Here is a 19,466-nt window from a genome sequence, read left to right as displayed (position 1 = left end):
TCAAGAGAAAAGTGTTTATCTTTATTTGTAGTCTCCCCATTCAAAGTTAGCAAAAAGTAATGCTTACATTATTTCAAGTATTTCACCCCTAAAAAGGCCTTGTTGAAAGGTAACATACCTATCAGAAGATTTATGCCAGAATTATCAAGCCTAGAACGGGTATGTTTAAGTAAAAACCCCAAATAAACAACATAAAAGGACAAAAGCCACAAATGCAATGCAACAATCTTGAGTCACTCTAACATGTTACGTTTCCTACAGTAAAAATAAAGAACCTTAAAAATGAGACAGCATTAGAAATGAGAGAAGACACAGATAAAGACAATGCATATTTCACAAAAAAGAAAAGGGGAAAAAAAAACCAAAGGTGACGTGGACTAATGAACATGTAGACTTCTAAAGAAAGGTCAACACTTAAATGCATTTTCTTTCTCCTCAGGTAACAAGATACTAACAGGAAGAAAAGGCAGAATTCATTTTGTGCAGTTCTTTGAAAAGACAGATGCAGCATCTGGAAGAAGTGACTGGGAGGCTGGGTTTATTTCCACCCTAGTCAATAAGGAAGACCAAATACCTTTGTGCTTGTCCCGTTTATGCTTTAGCGGTGCTGGAGAGAGTCTGATTCTGGCTAGAGCCTGTTCTCGGTGGTTCATAAAAATAGGACCAGGAATTACAAGGGGGCCTGAGGAGAAACATTTTGCACATGCATAGGAAAGCTCACAAAATGGAAACAGTGTGTCAAACAAAATTCAAATTAAAAGCAATGAAAAAACAAAAAAGAATAATAATTATAAACTTGTTTTCTTAAATTCAAAAGACCTTAAAATATAAGAAAGTTGCCATGCCTTGATAACTTATGCAAAAAACCAAAAAACATCCCACAATGATAGTTTTACCTGAATTTCTAAGAATGCAACTGTACTGCAAGCAATGGAAATACACTCACATTACAGTAAAATTTGATAGCAAATACCCATTATTGCCTTTAAAAGATAAAAAGAATAATTACCATGCCTTAAATCCTACAATATAGCATTCAAAATATTGATTTGGAACAAGGTCATAATATAATTGCTAAATTTAAAAACCACCACCGTAAACTTGTTTGCAATTACTATATTGAAGATGCAGAGGTATAACTCTTAAAGCAAAAGTTCCATGTTTCATGAAGGAAGTTATTCAAATCATATGACTCTCTTGTTATCTTCTTAGTTGTTATGGTTTGGGCCTGGCAAAGCCAGAGCCCCCATGAGGACACCTTCTCCCCGGTGTCTGCTGTGAGATGTGACCAGGAATAAACAAAGCAGGCTCCAACTTCAACATACAGAAAAGTTTATTAACTAAGCTACATACAAACAATTACTAAACTACACACAAACACTAAACTACACATACACAAAGGAAAAAAAAAAAAAATCACAAGGAGAATGAAAACTACACAGAAACACTTCCCCCTCCTCCTCCAGATCCCCGTACAATTCATCTCCCAAAATTATCCACACTCCCAAAATTATTCACACTCCGTCTGGCACCACCCTTTAGATTGGTCAAACTTTCAACTCCTCAAGAGGAGAGGGAGTCCTTCCATGTGTCGTGGTGGCCTTTTCCGTCCTTGTTCCGGTGCTCTCACCACCAAACAGGGATCAGGGCTGCTTCCAGGGTTGTCTTTTTAAGGATGCTATGTCCAGTTCCAGAAAAGCACTGTATCTCACCTTCTCATCCTCTGGGACATCCGTCCCCCCCATATTTTATATACCCCCTGGGGCCGAGGGGTCCACACACTGACTCTTCTTTGGCTCTGGGACATTCCTCCCCCTGGACTCAGTCTCTGTATCTCACGGAAACATAGCTCTGTCCATGACTACACAAAAGAGTCCAGCATTAAATGCCACTCCATCTTCTCCATTCTTTCAACATCTCTCACTCTCTCTCTCTCTGGTCCAGACCTCCATCACTCGTTCCATGACTTCATCCTCCTCCTCTCTTATCACTCGTCTAGGAAGGGTCAATGTTCTGTAAGGCCTTCATTGTCCAAAAAAAGGGTTAAAAAAAACTCCTCCAGGCGGCTGGACTCCTGGCTGCACCCCCCCCATCTCCTCAGCTGGGCTGCCTGCTGCCAGGACATATTTACTGAGTTTCAAGGTAACACAGGCTGCACTCTCTCTCTCTCTCTGTCTGTCTCCAAAAGGGGGGGGGGGGGGGGGGGGGGGAATGGCTGCCCGATGTCTCTTGTTGCTCTCCACCCTTCCATCCTCCAGGGCCTCCTCACTCCCATCTCTGTCCAGGCCCAGGCCTACTGCATGGCTGCCCCTCCCCCGCCCAGCAGCAGCGGCTGGACAGGGGAGAGCTCCGACCTGCGTCCCTCGAAGTCCCAAGAGAGCCTCCCAGGGCCGAAGCTCTGCTTTTAACCCCTGGGTGTTCTCGGAGGTGTGTCCTAAAACCCACTGGTTATCCCAGGTGCCAATATCAAAATCCAAGCACCCATTGGTTTGACCACAACATCCCAGAATTCCCACTTCTTCCTGGTCAAACCACCACATTCCACCCTTCACCTCCGAGAACACCCTTTCTAAAATTATCAACAAAATTACAAAACACTTCTACACAATAAACCAACTTAATACATGCTTTGTTCTTATTCCTTTTTGGTCCCATCTCACAGCTTCATCCCATCACTCTCTTAAAACTCGATTCCCGGTCAGGGGAAACCAAATAATGTTATGGTTTGGGCCTGGCAAAGCCAGAGCCCCCATGAGGACACCTTCTCCCCGGTGTCTGCTGCGAGATGTGACCAGGAGTAAACAAAGCAGGCTCCAACTTCAACATACAGAAAAGTTTATTAACTAAGCTACATACAAACAATTACTAAACTACACACAAACACTAAACTACACATACACAAAGGAAAAAAAAAAAAAATCACAAGGAGAATGAAAACTACACAGAAACACTTCCCCCTCCTCCTCCAGATCCCCGTACAATTCATCTCCCAAAATTATCCACACTCCCAAAATTATTCACACTCCGTCTGGCACCACCCTTTAGATTGCTCAAACTTTCAGCTCCTCAAGAGGAGAGGGAGTCCTTTCATGTGTCGTGGTGGCCTTTTCCGTCCTTGTTCCGGTGCTCTCACCACCGAACAGGGATCAGGGCTGCTTCCAGGGTTGTCTTTTTAAGGATGCTATGTCCAGTTCCAGAAAAGCACTGTATCTCACCTTCTCATCCTCTGGGACATCCGTCCCCCCCATATTTTATATACCCCCTGGGGCCGAGGGGTCCACACACTGACTCTTCTTTGGCTCTGGGACATTTCTCCCCCTGGACTCAGTCTCTGTATCTCACGGAAACATAGCTCTGTCCATGACTACACAAAAGAGTCCAGCATTAAATGCCACTCCATCTTCTCCATTCTTTCAACATCTCTCACTCTCTCTCTCTCTGGTCCAGACCTCCATCACTCGTTCCATGACTTCATCCTCCTCCTCTCTTATCACTCGTCTAGGAAGGGTCAATGTTCTGTAAGGCCTTCATTGTCCAAAAAAAGGGTTAAAAAAAACTCCTCCAGGCGGCTGGACTCCTGGCTGCACCCCCCCCATCTCCTCAGCTGGGCTGCCTGCTGCCAGGACATATTTACTGAGTTTCAAGGTAACACAGGCTGCACTCTCTCTCTCTCTCTGTCTGTCTCCAAAAGGGGGGGGGGGGGGGGGGGGGAATGGCTGCCCGATGTCTCTTGTTGCTCTCCACCCTTCCATCCTCCAGGGCCTCCTCACTCCCATCTCTGTCCAGGCCCAGGCCTACCGCATGGCTGCCCCTCCCCCGCCCAGCAGCAGCGGCTGGACAGGGGAGAGCTCCGACCTGCGTCCCTCGAAGTCCCAAGAGAGCCTCCCAGGGCCGAAGCTCTGCTTTTAACCCCTGGGTGTTCTCGGAGGTGTGTCCTAAAACCCACTGGTTATCCCAGGTGCCAATATCAAAATCCAAGCACCCATTGGTTTGACCACAACATCCCAGAATTCCCACTTCTTCCTGGTCAAACCACCACATTAGTAATTTTGAAATTCATTTATTTTGAAAATATTTTTCAATCTATTTAAAGGTCTTCAAGAGAAGATTTAATTTAAAAAAAACAATGATACACGCATTTAATGTTTTTTTCCAGACTGCTTTTCCTTTTTAAAAATCTAGACTTAGGCAGTGAGGTACTATGCTTAACTGAGGCCCAGGTAATGGACAAGGAATTTGTTTCTTAAATCTGTATTTCTCCTGTTTTATAGGTTAAATATGTCACCATGAAATTTTTTAACACTTTCTGTCCTTTCGGAAGTCTCATATTCAACACTAATTCTGCCAAGTGATACTCAGTTCCACAGGTCCCCAAATCCAGCCCCTGCACGAACAGTAAACAAAAGCACTCCAATCAATCAGGCTGTTGTGTTATAAACCACTTAAGCAAAACTTAGAATACAAATATTCCTCCTTTTTCTGCAGATTCATTGATACTTTCATTCCTTAGCTGAACTTTATTAAGAACACAGTGTAGGTTAACTTTTAATAAATGCCCATTGCCTCAGGTTTTCTGCTGTCAATTTTATACCATCACCTCTTCACTAATACTAAAAAGCATGGATAGACATCTAAGCAAAACTTAGGCCAAATCTATATAGCTTTAGAACTTTCAGATGAAGAAACTTCCTTCATAGAGAGAAGCTCCCAAATTTTATCATTCACTTAAAAAACAAAATGAAAAATGCTTTAAAAATACACTACTGTCTAGGTTAGAGGTTCATACATGTGCTAGGGAATATAATGACCCAAAACTTCCTCAGTCATGTTTGTTTTTGCACACAGCATAGGATTTTGATTTTTGTTCTATTGCATTCATTTGGACTCTATTCCAGAAGATATCTTCTTACTAATTCAGAGCTCCTTCTCCTAATCAAGGATCATCATTTGCTTTTGATTTACCTTCATCTCGCAGTTTCCTCCTTCAATTGCCTTGCTGTTGTATTCCCCCTTTTCAGTCTCCTCTGAATTCAAACTTCCATTTAATAGATACATTTTTGGTAAACATTACTTTCTGCCAAACCACTTGCTGTGTTTAGTATTCTACTTTACAAAGTTCTGACTTACACAAAAAGCTACACCATATTTTGTCTCTTACCAAGTGAGGCGATATAGCAAAGAGTATCCTGAGGCACACCAGGAAAAGGCAAAAAGAGGAAGAGATGAATGACAAGCAGATTATGAAAGCTAAAAATGTCTCAAGGACAAATAATACAGAGGAAAGGCAAATGAAGAACATGAGAAAAAAAGGGAAAAGTGGTGGGACTTACTGGAAAGTTTCTAATGAAATTAAAATCTGAAGAAATAGAGAATGGACAGGACAACATGCACAAGTGAAAGTCAGATCAGCAAAGTTGCAAAAAGAGATGCAAGGACTGCAAAGAGTGTGGCTTGAAGAGTGTAGATCTAAAATATTTGTAGGTGACTGAGTGATCTCTAGATAACTTAGGCAAACAGTCTGAAGCTCCAAAACATGCTTGCACAACAATGCAGGGAACAAGATACAGCCCTGAAGGCAGCCTTTGGCATTTCAGTGCTAAGAGCAAAGGTAACAAAAGAGAATTTCAGGAATACAGAAGTGAAGTACAGTAGGGTGAGCAAAAGTACTATAGGAGATTTTTAAGACAGAGGATGTTTTATAAGCATAAGAGGCTGTCAGCTCCAGCATGCCCTAGCACATACCTGCCATTAGTTTCCAAGTTACTCATCTGAATCACACTCTCCTAGTCAACGTGACAATTCTGTGACAATCTAACCTTCTGACCCATGCAGCAATTATCTTTGCTTCTGGATATTCCTATACACTCTACATTTACCACTGTGTACAGAACTTGAATCCAAAATAAACTTAAATGCAACAGATTGCCATTTCACAGTAATTTGTACCCAAATCCATGTAACATCTGTTATCTTCTTTGGGTTTTTGTGCATGCTAAATCTGCAAAATGATCATAATAGAATAGGAAAAATTAAATAAAAAAACATCTACATTTAGATTGCATTGTGATGTCTGCCTTCTTGGTCATCTGCTGGCAAGGTGCAAAGTACCTCCCTCTCCCTCCAAATAACACAGGCAACAATATGCTACAACAATTCATGGAGACCATGAATTGCTTTCTGCTCACATCTGAGGTTGCCTGTATGAAGGGATCAAAGTTTAGGTGCTGGGAATATTTTGGTGGAACAATCCAGTCATGCATTAGATATCGCCTTTAATTTGTTAAAAAAATTTCTGCAGAGTATTATTTGGAAAAGTGCTTCAGAAGCCTCTAAGATAGATCTGCATGGGGAATAACAATCTATTACTAGTCTCTACTTTAGAAGATCAAGTGACAGAAATAAGCAGAGGAGTCACTGGTAGACTACAGAGCTATTTTAAATCAGCCATCAGCCTGTATGATGCAAAATGACATTCACTCCCTCCCTTCCCAGACTGTTTTTCCATAGCTGAGCTGAGATGCTGAACAGCCCTAGCTGAAATGTGAAGACTAGCTTTCCTTTCTTGGTCCAGACTTTGCAAAATGGACATTGTTTCACAGGGAATTCAAAGGATTAAAAAAAAATCTATTTAACCACAGAAATAATTTCATTTTCTCAAAATAGAATGCATTTATTAAATAATGCAGTGGATTTCAGAAAAATGTATAGAATTATTTCATTCTACATGCATTTAATGTGCTTTGGCATTCTTGGTCATCTAAGATCTTAGATACAGCTATGAAGGAGTTTAATGTTTGATTTTATATAACACAGACTTTGATTTCTTCTAGTACCTCACCCTAAACAAATGCTATTTGGCAAGCTGTGATTGCAGGAGACTGAAATCAATTATCCCAAATGCTGACTTCTGCATCAGTGCACTGAACACAGCAGGCTACCTGAAAAAATAGTACATGACGACACATACATACAGAAAAGTAGTATAAATTCAGGTTGCAGAGCTAAGTCCTAGGTTGGATCACACCCTCTGTTGTAAAAACCTATTTTTGGCTTCTTGAAAGAGACCAAACAATTTTTGGGGTGCTGTGTTTTGTTTGGTTTTTAGTAATAAAACAGGAAGATAAAACCCTAATATAGGAAATTACCCATCTTAATAGGTCAACAGGTTGCAAATTTTGAGAAAAATATTTCAGAAAATGGAATTACAGACAAATGCTTTACTTCAGTTCCACTACAAGCAGAAAACATTATAGGGAGATAATGTCCCCCCTATAAAGCCTTAAAGGAAACAAAATTTAATATTGTTATGAGGCAGGGCTAATAATTATGGTATGTTAAATAAAAATCTCTATTTTTCCAACTATGACTAGCAATTTATCATTAAGGCAAAAACATTCATGGAGAATGTCATGTGCAGGCACTAAGAAGCAAACTAAGCAGTTTGCTTCTTTTGTTCAAAACATTGTCAATAAAGACAGGATACATGTCTCTTCCTGCAGTCTTAAGGCAACATTTAAATTGTGCAAATAAGTATGGAAGAAAAATTAAGGTCTTTTAAAGGGGAAAAAGATGCACACTAGCCAACACAAGTATGCAGGGCAATGTGGCAGTAATAAGAGAATGAGATGGAAGTAAGGTTTATGATAATCTTAATTTGGATCCTTTCACCCGTCTGAATACTTCACTTTGTATGTATTGTTAAATAAACATAAAATATTAATTTCTGCATATAAATACATGAAGTAAATTAAAACAGCAAATATTAACCAGAACTGTGTCATGGTGTCTACTACAAATCTGATTTCTGAAACTATAATATAAATATTTTTACTTTAAACATCAGTTTTATTAACAATAATTAGCTCTTTCACAAAGCAATCACAGACACAAGTGTAACAATGTAACTTCACAGAACCATACCTGATGGTCACTAGGGGCAAAACCCCACAGCTTTCCCTTGAAAGCATTCTCAAAAAGTCGTTTGTGAATTCAATATTATTTCAAGTGAAAAGGGGGTTTTGAGTGGTTTTGGTTTGCTTAAAAAACATTGAAACAAAAGTAATCCTGAAAGCATCAAAACAAACATTTAACTAAAACCATAAAAAGAAGTTGTACAATTATTTACTAAGTAATATTGCACTCAGTATTACACTAACACAGACAGTTCTGCTGTGTGTTTAGGTACATGTTGAGCAGACAAGGAGATACCAAGCTCAGAGTGGCTTGTGCAGATGTTAAACAGATTTGTATGATACTTACCCTACCATGGTAAAACTAATCACTGAAGTAACTCAATCAGTTACACTTCAGGAAAATGAAAACATGCCCAAATCTAGGCAGCCTCAGATTATATTGTCTTAGAGCAGCTTGGACTAAAATTAATCAATTTTCTGTGGGTTCTTTGTTGTTGCAGGTAGGATAAGACTGATGAAAATTAATTTTCCTTTTCTGTTAGGGCATCAAAAGCTAAACCTTGCTTAATTACACACCAAATCTGCATCTCAGTAATGATCATCTTGAGGTTTTTACATCATAGGCTGAGAAAGAGTTGTAGTGAAATACCAGCGAAGCATGAGACCATTTATTATTGCTGTATTGAGAACCATGCCTGTGGTTTTTAGCTTATTAGTTAAATATAGTTGAAAAAGCTATTTTAACATTTTCCTTGCCCTCTGAAAAAATCCCCCAGAATTATCTTCAAGCGATAAATTGAAATCTTTGACTATACCAACATCTATTACTTCAAATACCAATCTGAAAGTGTCATGAACAACTTTCCAGATTAGCTCTCTCAGAAAATGCTAGTCTTAGGTTCATTACATTAATTGCAGATGTGGCCCACAGATTTCAGTAATCCATTAAGGCAATTTAATGCCCCCATGATGAAAAAAAACAGTTTCATAGGAAAGAAAAAAGAATTAACCATGTTCTGAACATTCTAACATACAAAACTTCCTTGCTGCCACAGAAAATAATGAAGTGCAACTATTTCCATATTCATCTCACATCATTCTCATCAAGCCCCAAAACAGCCTGATAAACAAAAACCACTTCACCATATGGAAAATCAGCTCCTTCACTTCTCACCAGAAAAACAGAGACAGTGAAGAGCTGAGATAATTCCATCAATAATTATATTGAGATATTATGATTTAGCATAGAAGCTGTGATGAATACAGCTGGCTTTATTTCTCAGAAGCTCATACAGCCAACTCAAAAATGTAGAATTGGTTTTGAGCCCTCTTCACTGCTTGTCACAGTCACTTGTGTGCAGAAAAGAGCAAAGAACTATAATAAATATTAAGGAACTTATAATTTTTTTTAATAGTTGATTATCCCAAACAAACACTTTTTACCCAGTATTAATTTAAAGGATCTATTTTTTGCCACTAAAGCAGAATTTCTTTCTTGAATACAGCAACATAAATAACTGATTCAAAAAAAAATTATTAGCTGGTTACAGTTCCATTACAAACTATAGGTTGCGACTCATTTCAATGTAAAAAAACAAAGAAATCTTCAGCCTAAGCACTTTAAATTTCTGAAGTTACTTAGTCTGCTGTTGCTGAGCTGCATGTATACAAGTCCCTTACAACAGTGGCAGGCTACTTGGATCATGTGTGAGAAGTGAGTTAATTGCTTGTGCCAGTAACACTGAACAGTAACACCAGGTCATTGATATTGTGGCTATTAGCAACAGCTACTTCTACCCAGAACATTCAAATTCAGAGTTAGTATTTTCAGATAAATGCAAATTAAGATGAACATTCTTATCTTCTTCAATACAAGAGATCACAAGTGATCTTGGGGAGAAATTAAGTGATTGTCACACCTAAAGACGTGACTATCACTTTTACTCTTAATTCAAGTGGACCCCAAGAACATGTTTTTGTATCACAGGTCATTGTAACAGGACTAAAGTCTGGAGCTTTGAATGAAACACAAACAATTAGACAACTTAAAAATTAGTATAATCCCAGCACTTTTGCTCTTACACCTCTCTCCTAAACCTAAGTCCTATTTCAACACATTCAGGTGAGAGGTTTCTTTGTGATTTTTTGTTTTATTTCTATGACTGTTTTAGGAAGAAATACTCCTGTATTTTTAAAGCTTTTCTCTTGTTTGCTAGACATACAATATTTACTGAAAATATTTGTATTGAATAAAGGTCACCAACAGGAACTTAAAAGACTGCAGCTACAGTCAGTGATGAATCCCAGTCTTGAAGGCCATAAACTATACATGCTTTGTTTCTTATAAAAGACAAAACACACATTAACACACTAAATAATCCAGAATCCTGACAAACTAAACATTGTGTACCTTAAGGAAAGGCCCCAGAGAGCTGGTCCAGCCTTTAACTGACTAAGCAGTGTTTTCAGAAAACTGAAAGTTCTCTCTGGATCTCCAAATAGCTATTTCATTAGCATGGATTTGTTCAGTTCCATATGCGCAAATACTAAAACCCTTGGGAAAACTAAGCAACAAGTAACCTGCCTGTTCTTTTAACATTGTTACAGCTATGTTTTATCAGACTGCAAAACCTTTTGCACAAAAAAACTAGTAGATTATTTGAATGTTCTTGTTCTCTCATGAAAAGAGCAGCATCGTAAGAGTTATCAAGAATGGTGCTACTCTTTGCACCAACTCATTAATGAAAAACTTCAGCATTTGGATGGAGAAGCAAAAAAGCTCTTTGATCTGATTATGCAAATAAAGATTGATTATCAAATCCAATATTCATACTTGATTATATAAAACAAGATCTCTAAGTATTTGTGAAACACTGCTCCCAGCTTTATCACAAGAAGTTTTTCTGAACCAAAACAGGAGACTAATCTCCAACCCCTCCAGACCCACTACCTCCGACAGCTACACAGGTATGGGATTTCAATGCTCTTTAGAAAATGTAACACAAATGAGTGCAACAAGCTGGATAACAGTATCTTTTCAGCTACAGTCCCCATACAGAACCACAGGATCAACTAGGTTGGAAAAGACCTTTGAGATCAAGTCCAACCAATGATCAAACACCCCCAAGTCAACTAGACCATGGTCCTAAATGCCACATTCAGTCTTCCCTTTGAACACCTCCAGGGATAGTGACTCCATCACCTCCCTGGGCAGCCCATTCCAATTCCCAATCACCCTTTCTGTGAAGAAATTCTCCAAATGTCCAGCCTAAACCTCCCCTAGCGCAGCATAAGACTGTGTCCTCCTGTCCTGTAACTGGTTGCCTGGGAGAAGAGACCAATCTCCACCTGGCTACAACCTCCTTTCACCCAAACATCTATAAAACCAACCATAAGAGTACATTCCTGCTACTGTTCAAGTGATCTTTTTTTTGCTTTTTGAAACAGATGGCATACAGAAGGGATAAACTGCTCTGGTTCTACTTCTAACCACAGAAATAGAAGCAAATGTAAATTTTTCTCTGCCACTCTTCTTTTTTCTTTTAACTGAAATCTACCTCCCAGCTCTGTCATCACTCATGTTCTGAACAGCAGCACCTTTCAATAATGCCTGGGCATTTAATTAGGTTTCAATAAAAAATTGTTAGCTGCACCCAACATTTGCCAGCAGCATGCAGCAGCTCTGACATGACCTAAACAAAGGCTTCCTCTTTTTACTTCACAGCTAAAATTAGCCACAAAGATGCAAAGAAAAATAAATATTCCATCCTTTTCCATATGCACAGGCAACTGCAAGACTTCTCTTTCGCGTTGCTCTTTATTTGTGGCTAAAACCAGCAATTTCTTACTAAAATGAAATAAAGACACAATTCACATAACAAGATTCACTGGCACAGTCTAAGGAATAATTTGGATTACAAGGCACATTTTGTATTCAAGTAAAACCAGTATCTAATACATAAAAGAAGAATCAAAGTGGTATTTACTAAAACTGCAGGAACTTGAAAGAGCATATGTCCCAGTAAGTTATTCCTCTTCTCGACACACAAAAATCTTAGCAACCACATCATCATGCTTTACAAAAATATGACAGGTTACATCAGTCTAAATTTCTCATATTTAATTTGACAAGACACTGAGGTATTTTAGAACACAAAGAGTACTGTGAAGTTCTTAATCTAGATTATTGTTTGTGTGGAAAATCAGCAACGAAATAGATAAAACATAAAATTTTGAAATGCTGCAATGGTGTTTTGTTTTTTTAATTCAGTCTGTCAATATTCTCACGTTATGCAAATACAGAAAAGTTCATTTTATAAAAGAAAATTCTGTCTATTACAGAACAGAAATGGAATAATTTATTATAGTAATTATATTACTATATTATATTACCTAATTCATATAATAGGTAAATAGCATGGGACAGGCTTGTAATCCTCTCTTCAAATAAATGTTTTTTAAAATGTAGATCCTAAAACAACCATTCAACTAGGAAAAAAACCAAAAAACTGACCTGTGTAAGTGATATAAAGTGCTCCTTTCGTCATTAAAATTCTGAATCATATGTGTAGACTTTGTTAAACACACAGATTTTCCACATTTTCTAAAAGCATGCTACATAATGAACTATCATCTTAGGTCCTGATTTAGTTTGATCACTGTACAGGCTCAATGGAGGAAGACTATTTTCACTCTCAGAAAACAGACTCAGAAGTTTCTTAAGCTATTTAAGGCCCTTCTTGATAAGTCACTCACCTCTTCCTTCTTCCAATCTATGTCTCCTAATTACACGCTGCCGCTTTTCTTCTTGTCGTAGCTGAAGGTGTTCTTCAATATTAACTCCAGGAACAGGGACAGCTAAATAGAGTAAGAAAATAAGTAAATTTATCTTTAAAATTGTTGTGGTGGCAATAACCCAAAAGAAGTTAAGGAAATGAAAGCTGAAAACCTTTACATGGCCCTGACAATAAAAAGGATTTGAGTAAATTTTGAGGAGTTCCAACCTTTATCTCCTAATTTCCTGGTTTTCATGAATCTGACTATTCCAACATCACTAAATAGTACTTAGGCATATACATATATGTAGTTATGTGTTGTCATGGTTACCTCCATTCTCTCCTAAAAAGCTTTCAAAAGTATTATTGAACCAAGTCTATGATTGTTTATATTTGTAAAAGGTTTTACATGAATTAGCCATGCTTTAGTTTAAGAATGCTTAAATCCTGATCACATTATAGAAATTTTTCAGGATATCAAAAAGGACAAGAACAACTTTGTAGTATCAACATTAATATCGTAACTGCACAGGTCACAAAGTAGCACAGGTGACTATAGTAAGGGTGAACATAGAACAGTTCACTTAACAGAATGATCCCACTTTGCTGTATCGCCAATAAATAAATCTGACTGTTAAGCACCATTTTAACAATATTACACTAAAATTGTCCTGTAACAAAGTGTGTAAACAAATGTACTGGATAACAATAGGGAAAAAAAACAGGTACAGTAAAAATGAGAATTAAAAGCCTTTATGCTAATTTCATATTACTTACCCAGCAAGAGATCTAAAGGTATCATCTCTTTTACAGCATCAAGGATTCCTCTTTGCCTTGCTTCCTGGCCATCCAGTTCTCTAGCACATGCCTTGCAGCAGCCACACACAGCACAGCCTGACTCACCTGAGCCACAGCCACAGATTCTGCAGCAAACAGAGTTGCTTTATCACTATCTTTATTTTTGTGCATTACTGACGCCCTTGTAATTAAAACATAGATTATTACTTTGTTCTATCTGTGGACATGCAAGTTTTCCTGAGATAAACAGGAAGGACAGCTAATTTAAATCCTAGCTGCTGTTGCATGGTGCCTTACACTATCTGACTTCTCAGAACTAATTTTCTTTCTTCAATTTAATGTATACCACATGAAAACATGAACAAGGAACAATGAGCACACAAAATGCTGAAGAAATAGTAATGGTCACACAGTGGCCCTCCTGCAGCTCAACTAAGAAGTAACAGATAACGGCAACTTGAAAAGCAAGATAAATGTCCATGAGAGGATGAAGAAAGTTATCCTAAGCCAGCAGCTCTGTCATGACACAGAAATTATATTGGTGTTCACATCCAACAGCTTCTAGTAAAGAACTAGATGCCAAAGTAAGAAATTAGTTTGTAAAATTAAATCACCTGCAGCCAGAAGCTATTTACAGAAATTTTAAGCCGTTTCTGATTTTAAAAGCACATACTACCATATATTTAGCTATAAAGTTACTTTAAATGGAAACTCCAACTCAGTTCACATTCAGGAAGTGCTTTAGCCATCCAACCCACTGCACCAGGCACAGCCCCACACATGTACTTACCCTCCAGGTACTCTATCAGGACGGCCGCTGCTAACACAGCTGGCTCCATAGCCCGTGCAATCCCCACATACAGTGCACACCATACACTGCTCCAGCTTCCATTTATGCATGCCTGGAGGACACATCATGGACTTCTCATCTTTTTCATCCAGTTCTTCTTCCAGATCTTCATCCATTGCTGTTGCCATGTTCTCAACTCCAAAACCTAATTAAAATATTGAAATAAGAAATTCTTGCTTTCTGAGACCAACAGAGAGGGTTCTGGTTACTCAGAGAGGTAAGGACAGGTTGGACAAGGCTCTGAGTAACCTGATCTAGCTGAAGATGACCCTGCTCGTTGCCAGGGGGGTTGCACTAAATGACCTTTAAAAGACTGCTTCCACCTCCAACTATTCTACGTGTCTATGAACTGCTGAAGCTCTGAAGAACTCAGAGATCAGGTTTTAAAAGGAATGACTAGGAATGTCTCATTTGCCTGCTCAGCCAGCACAGAGACTTTTTGGAAATATCTGATCATGTTGCATGTATTCAAACTTTAGTGTTGGAATTACATTTTATAAAAAATGTTTAGCTTTGCTTTCACTTCTGATATTTGCATGCAAATGAAAAGTTAAAAAAAAAAACCTAAAAAAAAATAATCAAGGTCCCATACCTTTTCCTCCCTGGCTCATAGAGCCTGTGTCTCGTCCACACTGTCCTTTATTATTTACTCCAAATGTCCAAACTTCTCCATTCTTCATTAACACACAGGTGTGAGCTTTGCCCATGGCTACTTGAGTCACAAAATGACCTTTCAAATCTGTTACTAAACCTGTAAGACATAAAACACTTGGGTGAAAAATTGCACTCTCTAGCCAAGAAGGAAACTCGATGTAACAAAATTGTTAGTGGATACTGATAATTTTAAAATTTATAGCATGGGAGAAAAACAGATATAAAAAACAAGTGTTAGATTAAAAAGTGAAAGAAGAACTAGGCCTAGGCCACTTGTCCTACAAAAAATGAAAATCCAAAAGCAAACCTACTGTGAATCACACGTTTTTGAAAAAGAATTCTAAAGGAATCATAAAGCCATTGGAGTTTATTTCATTATATTTTACTTAAACTGTGGTGTACAGGCTCCCCTGCTACATTATGAGCAGAGAAGGACATTAAGGCTTAGCTTCCAGCAGCCCTTGTTCATACCAAAGCACATCTTATTTCTGTGACTTCCCCCTGTGTGGCCTTCTTGTGCCAGATTAACACAAGTGATTTTTTATTTTCTTCTCCTTAGTGGAAGAATTACTTTGGATATTTGTCACCACTGATGCTAAATTATGTTACAGAACTTTTGGAAACTACCTTTTTCTACCCATTCTGTCATATTTGTCTGAATCAACAGAATGACAGAAATATATTAAGAAACACACAAACAACTTTTCATGGGCTAAAAACTTCCATACTAATTTCAATTACTTCAGCTGAAAAATAATGCAAAAGACCAATATTAACTTACTTGTACTATCAGAGTAAATGGCATCTTTTCCAAACATGTAGAGTTCTCCATCTTTGGAAATTACAGAACTGCTCCCATTATTGCACGCTGTAGATATGACAATCTTTCCTTCCATTTTAATAATTTTTTTAGGCTTATATGGTTTTGATTGCCGTCTGCTTTTAGCTTTAAATAAAGAAATAAATTACAAGTATATCTACCAAAAAATCCCCAAACCATCACAGGCATAATCATAGTTTTCAGACCACTAATGAAAAAAATCCAAACAAACAACCAACTATAGGTACAATCTCCTGATCTAATTTTAATTGGATTATACTGGTTCCTCTCAAAAAATTCAATGGTAAGCCAAGACATGATTAGATCCGTATATTTTAGAAATGATTCTTCAAGTATTTCAAATCACGTTAATTATTCTTATTAATCTACCACAACATCATCTCCCATCTGTTTCCTAAAGTGAAGTACTTAATTCAATATTACAGCAGATCACAGCTCCAGGGCACTTAAAGATATCTTCAGTTGTCTTACAAAGTCTATTTCAACCTACACATACAGCTACAGAAATCAAGACCAGGAAATGTGTTAATCTTATATTGATGAGGCACTTATTAGTCCGAAGACCAAATTAATCTGTCTTCTTTAATGTCTGAAGAATTCTGCTTGATCGAGCACAGAAGATCTGCTTCTACAAGTTCTCACCAATGCACCTCCAACAGCCAGCAAAACACCCATTTCCAAAGCTCAATAAAACAACAGTGAAGAGGCAGAAGTTTGTCTCCACAGTTTTTCCAAGTTCCAGGCAGACAGCACGGCCTCTTGACCAAATTTACCAAATTTACTACTGCCTTTTCTTGGGACAAATCTAAAATAGTATTTCCACCACACTACCCGAACTGTGGTAAAACACAGATTGGATTCGGTAGCTGGGAGAGGTTTTGGCACTGGTTGTCAGGACTTGTGGCCAGCATCATCTCCAGCAAAAATGGCATGCTTACATGTTCCTGGAAAATACTGAAACTCTTATTTTCAAATTAATAACTCTTTAAGAAGCTTTTACCAACCACTGCTCAAGCAAGCAATGATACATACTTGATTCACCATCCTCTCCTTTACTAGCAGAGCCTGTGAAGAATATGCTTCCATCCTCAGCAACAAGTAAGGCATGTGAGCCATCATGTCCAACAGAAAACTGAATAATCTTTGGAGATTTTGTGATTGGGAGTTCAACCCATTTGCCAGCTGAAGGACCACCTTGTTTGATTCCAAGGCTCTGATATTTGCCAGTATAATAAATCTAGGAGAAAAAAGTTTATCAGTTTTAGTTATGACACAGCACTTCAAGCTTACATAATTCTCAAAGTTGCATTGTTTTTAATTCTTTTCACTTCAAACCACACTGCACTCTTCCTGACTTTGTTTATGCCATTTCACTATCTCTGTCCCAAACTCATCAATTTTGACTTAATGGGGGAAGCATTCTGATTAGATTCTTAGATTAGATTGTTTGGAATTGTGCTTTCTTCTGAGCCACTGAGTGAGTTTTCATATATAATTGTTTGGCTAGATGAGTTGAACACACAAGAAAGAAACCAAAGAAACTACTCAGAGGAAGCATTTTAAAACACCTCACAAAAATGTCTGGTCTGTGGAAAAACAAGATGGTATCATAACAATAAAATCAATTTAAAATAAAAAATTACTATATATTTTAATATGTTTCAACACATTTGTAAAACATGCTTAGTAAATGCACAGTGGCCACTGACTACATAAATAACAGAGTAAGATATTTCACGTGAGCAAACACAAAAATACTGACATGAACTAAAAGGTTTCCTTTAGAACCATGCAACTCAACAGCTCTAGCAAACTGGCATGTCAGGCTATGGGTCACCTGAAGCCACTTCACATTGCCTTACATATTGTATCTCCTACCTTAACAGACACTTCATAGAGCAAACCCAGAAGATGTGGTAATTTTATACTGAACAGGCACTCTTGTTAGTCAAATGGTAAAGTTAATCAGTCTCCCTTCAATGCTGAAGAGTTCTATTTGATCAAATTCTGGTACATACCATTAAATTTTCTTAAAAAGTATTTGCTCTAACATTTTAAACAATCTCACTGTTCTGACAGCAGCAGAGCAAGGCCTTCATTCCAACAAAGCAGTGCAATTTTGAATATGTAATTAAGAACTATGTTTCTACAAGATAAACAGCATTAGTCTTTCACACTGAAATAGAACCACAGTAAATAATGTAAAGAGCCACCGACAGTATTTCTAAATTTCCAAGATTATGCAAATGCCTCAAAAAGTCTCCACTGAGCAAAACAACATATCAAATCATTAAGAATAGGTTTGAAGAAATCAATTGAAACATTTGCATAGGGGAACAAATAATTCTCTAAAAGATCAGAAAAAAAATCAGGATATGATTTAAATAAATTACTACAGTCAGACTGTAGAAAGTTATGAGGTGGTCAAATTTGCAAAGATGCTAACACATCATTTGTAGACAGACAGCAGTTTTGTTTCCCAAATTTAAACAAAGCCCTTTATTGTAAGACTGACTGTAGAAATTCCTATAAATTCAAGTAATGGATTTCTAAGGAGTTCCAACTATCTGACTGGTTGATTATCTTATTGGTTGATTGATTATCTAATCTTTTTTTTAAATAACTATTTGCCTCTTAGGTTCTAAAGCAGGCTCTGAAAAATATATTTCAGTACAGTCATAAACATACATTCTAACATACTGAAAAGGCAAAAAAGAAATTATGGAAAATAATGATTAAATTAAAAATCACAGAAATCTATGGGTGCAATTTGCTGTTTACTACAGAACATTTTCAGTACCTTTCCACTAGCAGTTTTCATCAGTGCAAACTCTCTCCCAGCACCAAGGACAGCTGATTCCTCATCAAACCCTGTACCTGTGCAAGTAAGATCGTGTTAACTGAACAGTTTAACCAGGCAGTTTCACAGACCAGTCACCTATCCACCTCTGCTGGTCCATGGAGCCAAACAAGCTTTCTTTTGTTCTGATAGAGCCAAAAGCAAGCTCAATAGAGCAAAAATACCCCAAAGCAAAGGCCAAGTGATCTTTTTTCAAAATACCTTCATAGATACTAACAATTCTTCAACTCAAATTCTGATGCAAATGTGTTTTTCAATGTAATTCTCCCTTTAATCCAGTCAGTGATCATTGTAAATTGTTAACTTTGACCCACAGCAAGGAGTTCTGCAGCTTACTAGAAAGTCCAAGCTTCAAACAATTATATATTTATTATGCAACTGAAGGAAAATACTGAAAACCATAAACAGTACTAGAGACAGAAAGCTGGTTCCAAATGAATGCATGGATTTGACTCTGAGTCAAGTAATGCTTGAATGGTTTCACACCCCTCTCCATGTGTTTATTATGGAGCTATACCTTCCTGCACATAGCAGAGCTGAAGGAAAGCGCAATGTTTCAGCTCTACTGTTTGAATTATCAGGCTTGTTATTAACCTTCAAAGAAGAAAACTTACTGATAATGTGCAAATCTTTTTCCAGATCAAACAATGAGATGCCACAGGCATGTAAGCATTTTCTTGCAAGCTTAAGCTGCAGTTCTTGTTGCAATACTGGCTCAGTACTCGTGGCAAATATTCGCACTACAAAGCCATCCTGCAAAAAATACAAAAATCCA

At 37.7% G+C, this 19,466-nt stretch overlaps 1 protein-coding gene across 9 annotated transcripts in view; it reads right to left on the bottom strand.

Moving 5' to 3' along the window:
- Positions 1-19,466, bottom strand: part of MYCBP2 (MYC binding protein 2) — a 175,914-nt gene that overhangs the window by 111,668 nt on the left and 44,780 nt on the right. For all 9 annotated transcript variants that reach the window (XM_058018892.1, XM_058018894.1, XM_058018897.1 and 6 more), the window contains exons 10-17: positions 19,306-19,444; positions 18,632-18,708; positions 16,864-17,068; positions 15,772-15,936; positions 14,929-15,087; positions 14,277-14,481; positions 13,466-13,611; positions 12,669-12,770 (exon numbers count right to left, since the gene is read on the bottom strand). In XM_058018892.1, coding sequence (XP_057874875.1) covers positions 12,669-12,770; positions 13,466-13,611; positions 14,277-14,481; positions 14,929-15,087; positions 15,772-15,936; positions 16,864-17,068; positions 18,632-18,708; positions 19,306-19,444 — 1,198 coding nt within the window. The remainder of the gene's footprint in view (positions 1-12,668; positions 12,771-13,465; positions 13,612-14,276; positions 14,482-14,928; positions 15,088-15,771; positions 15,937-16,863; positions 17,069-18,631; positions 18,709-19,305; positions 19,445-19,466) is intronic.

The sequence above is a fragment of the Melospiza georgiana genome, chromosome 2 (assembly GCF_028018845.1).
Source record: "Melospiza georgiana isolate bMelGeo1 chromosome 2, bMelGeo1.pri, whole genome shotgun sequence".
Taxonomy (NCBI): Eukaryota; Metazoa; Chordata; class Aves; order Passeriformes; family Passerellidae; genus Melospiza; species Melospiza georgiana.
This window is presented reverse-complemented; position numbering and strand designations above follow the sequence as displayed.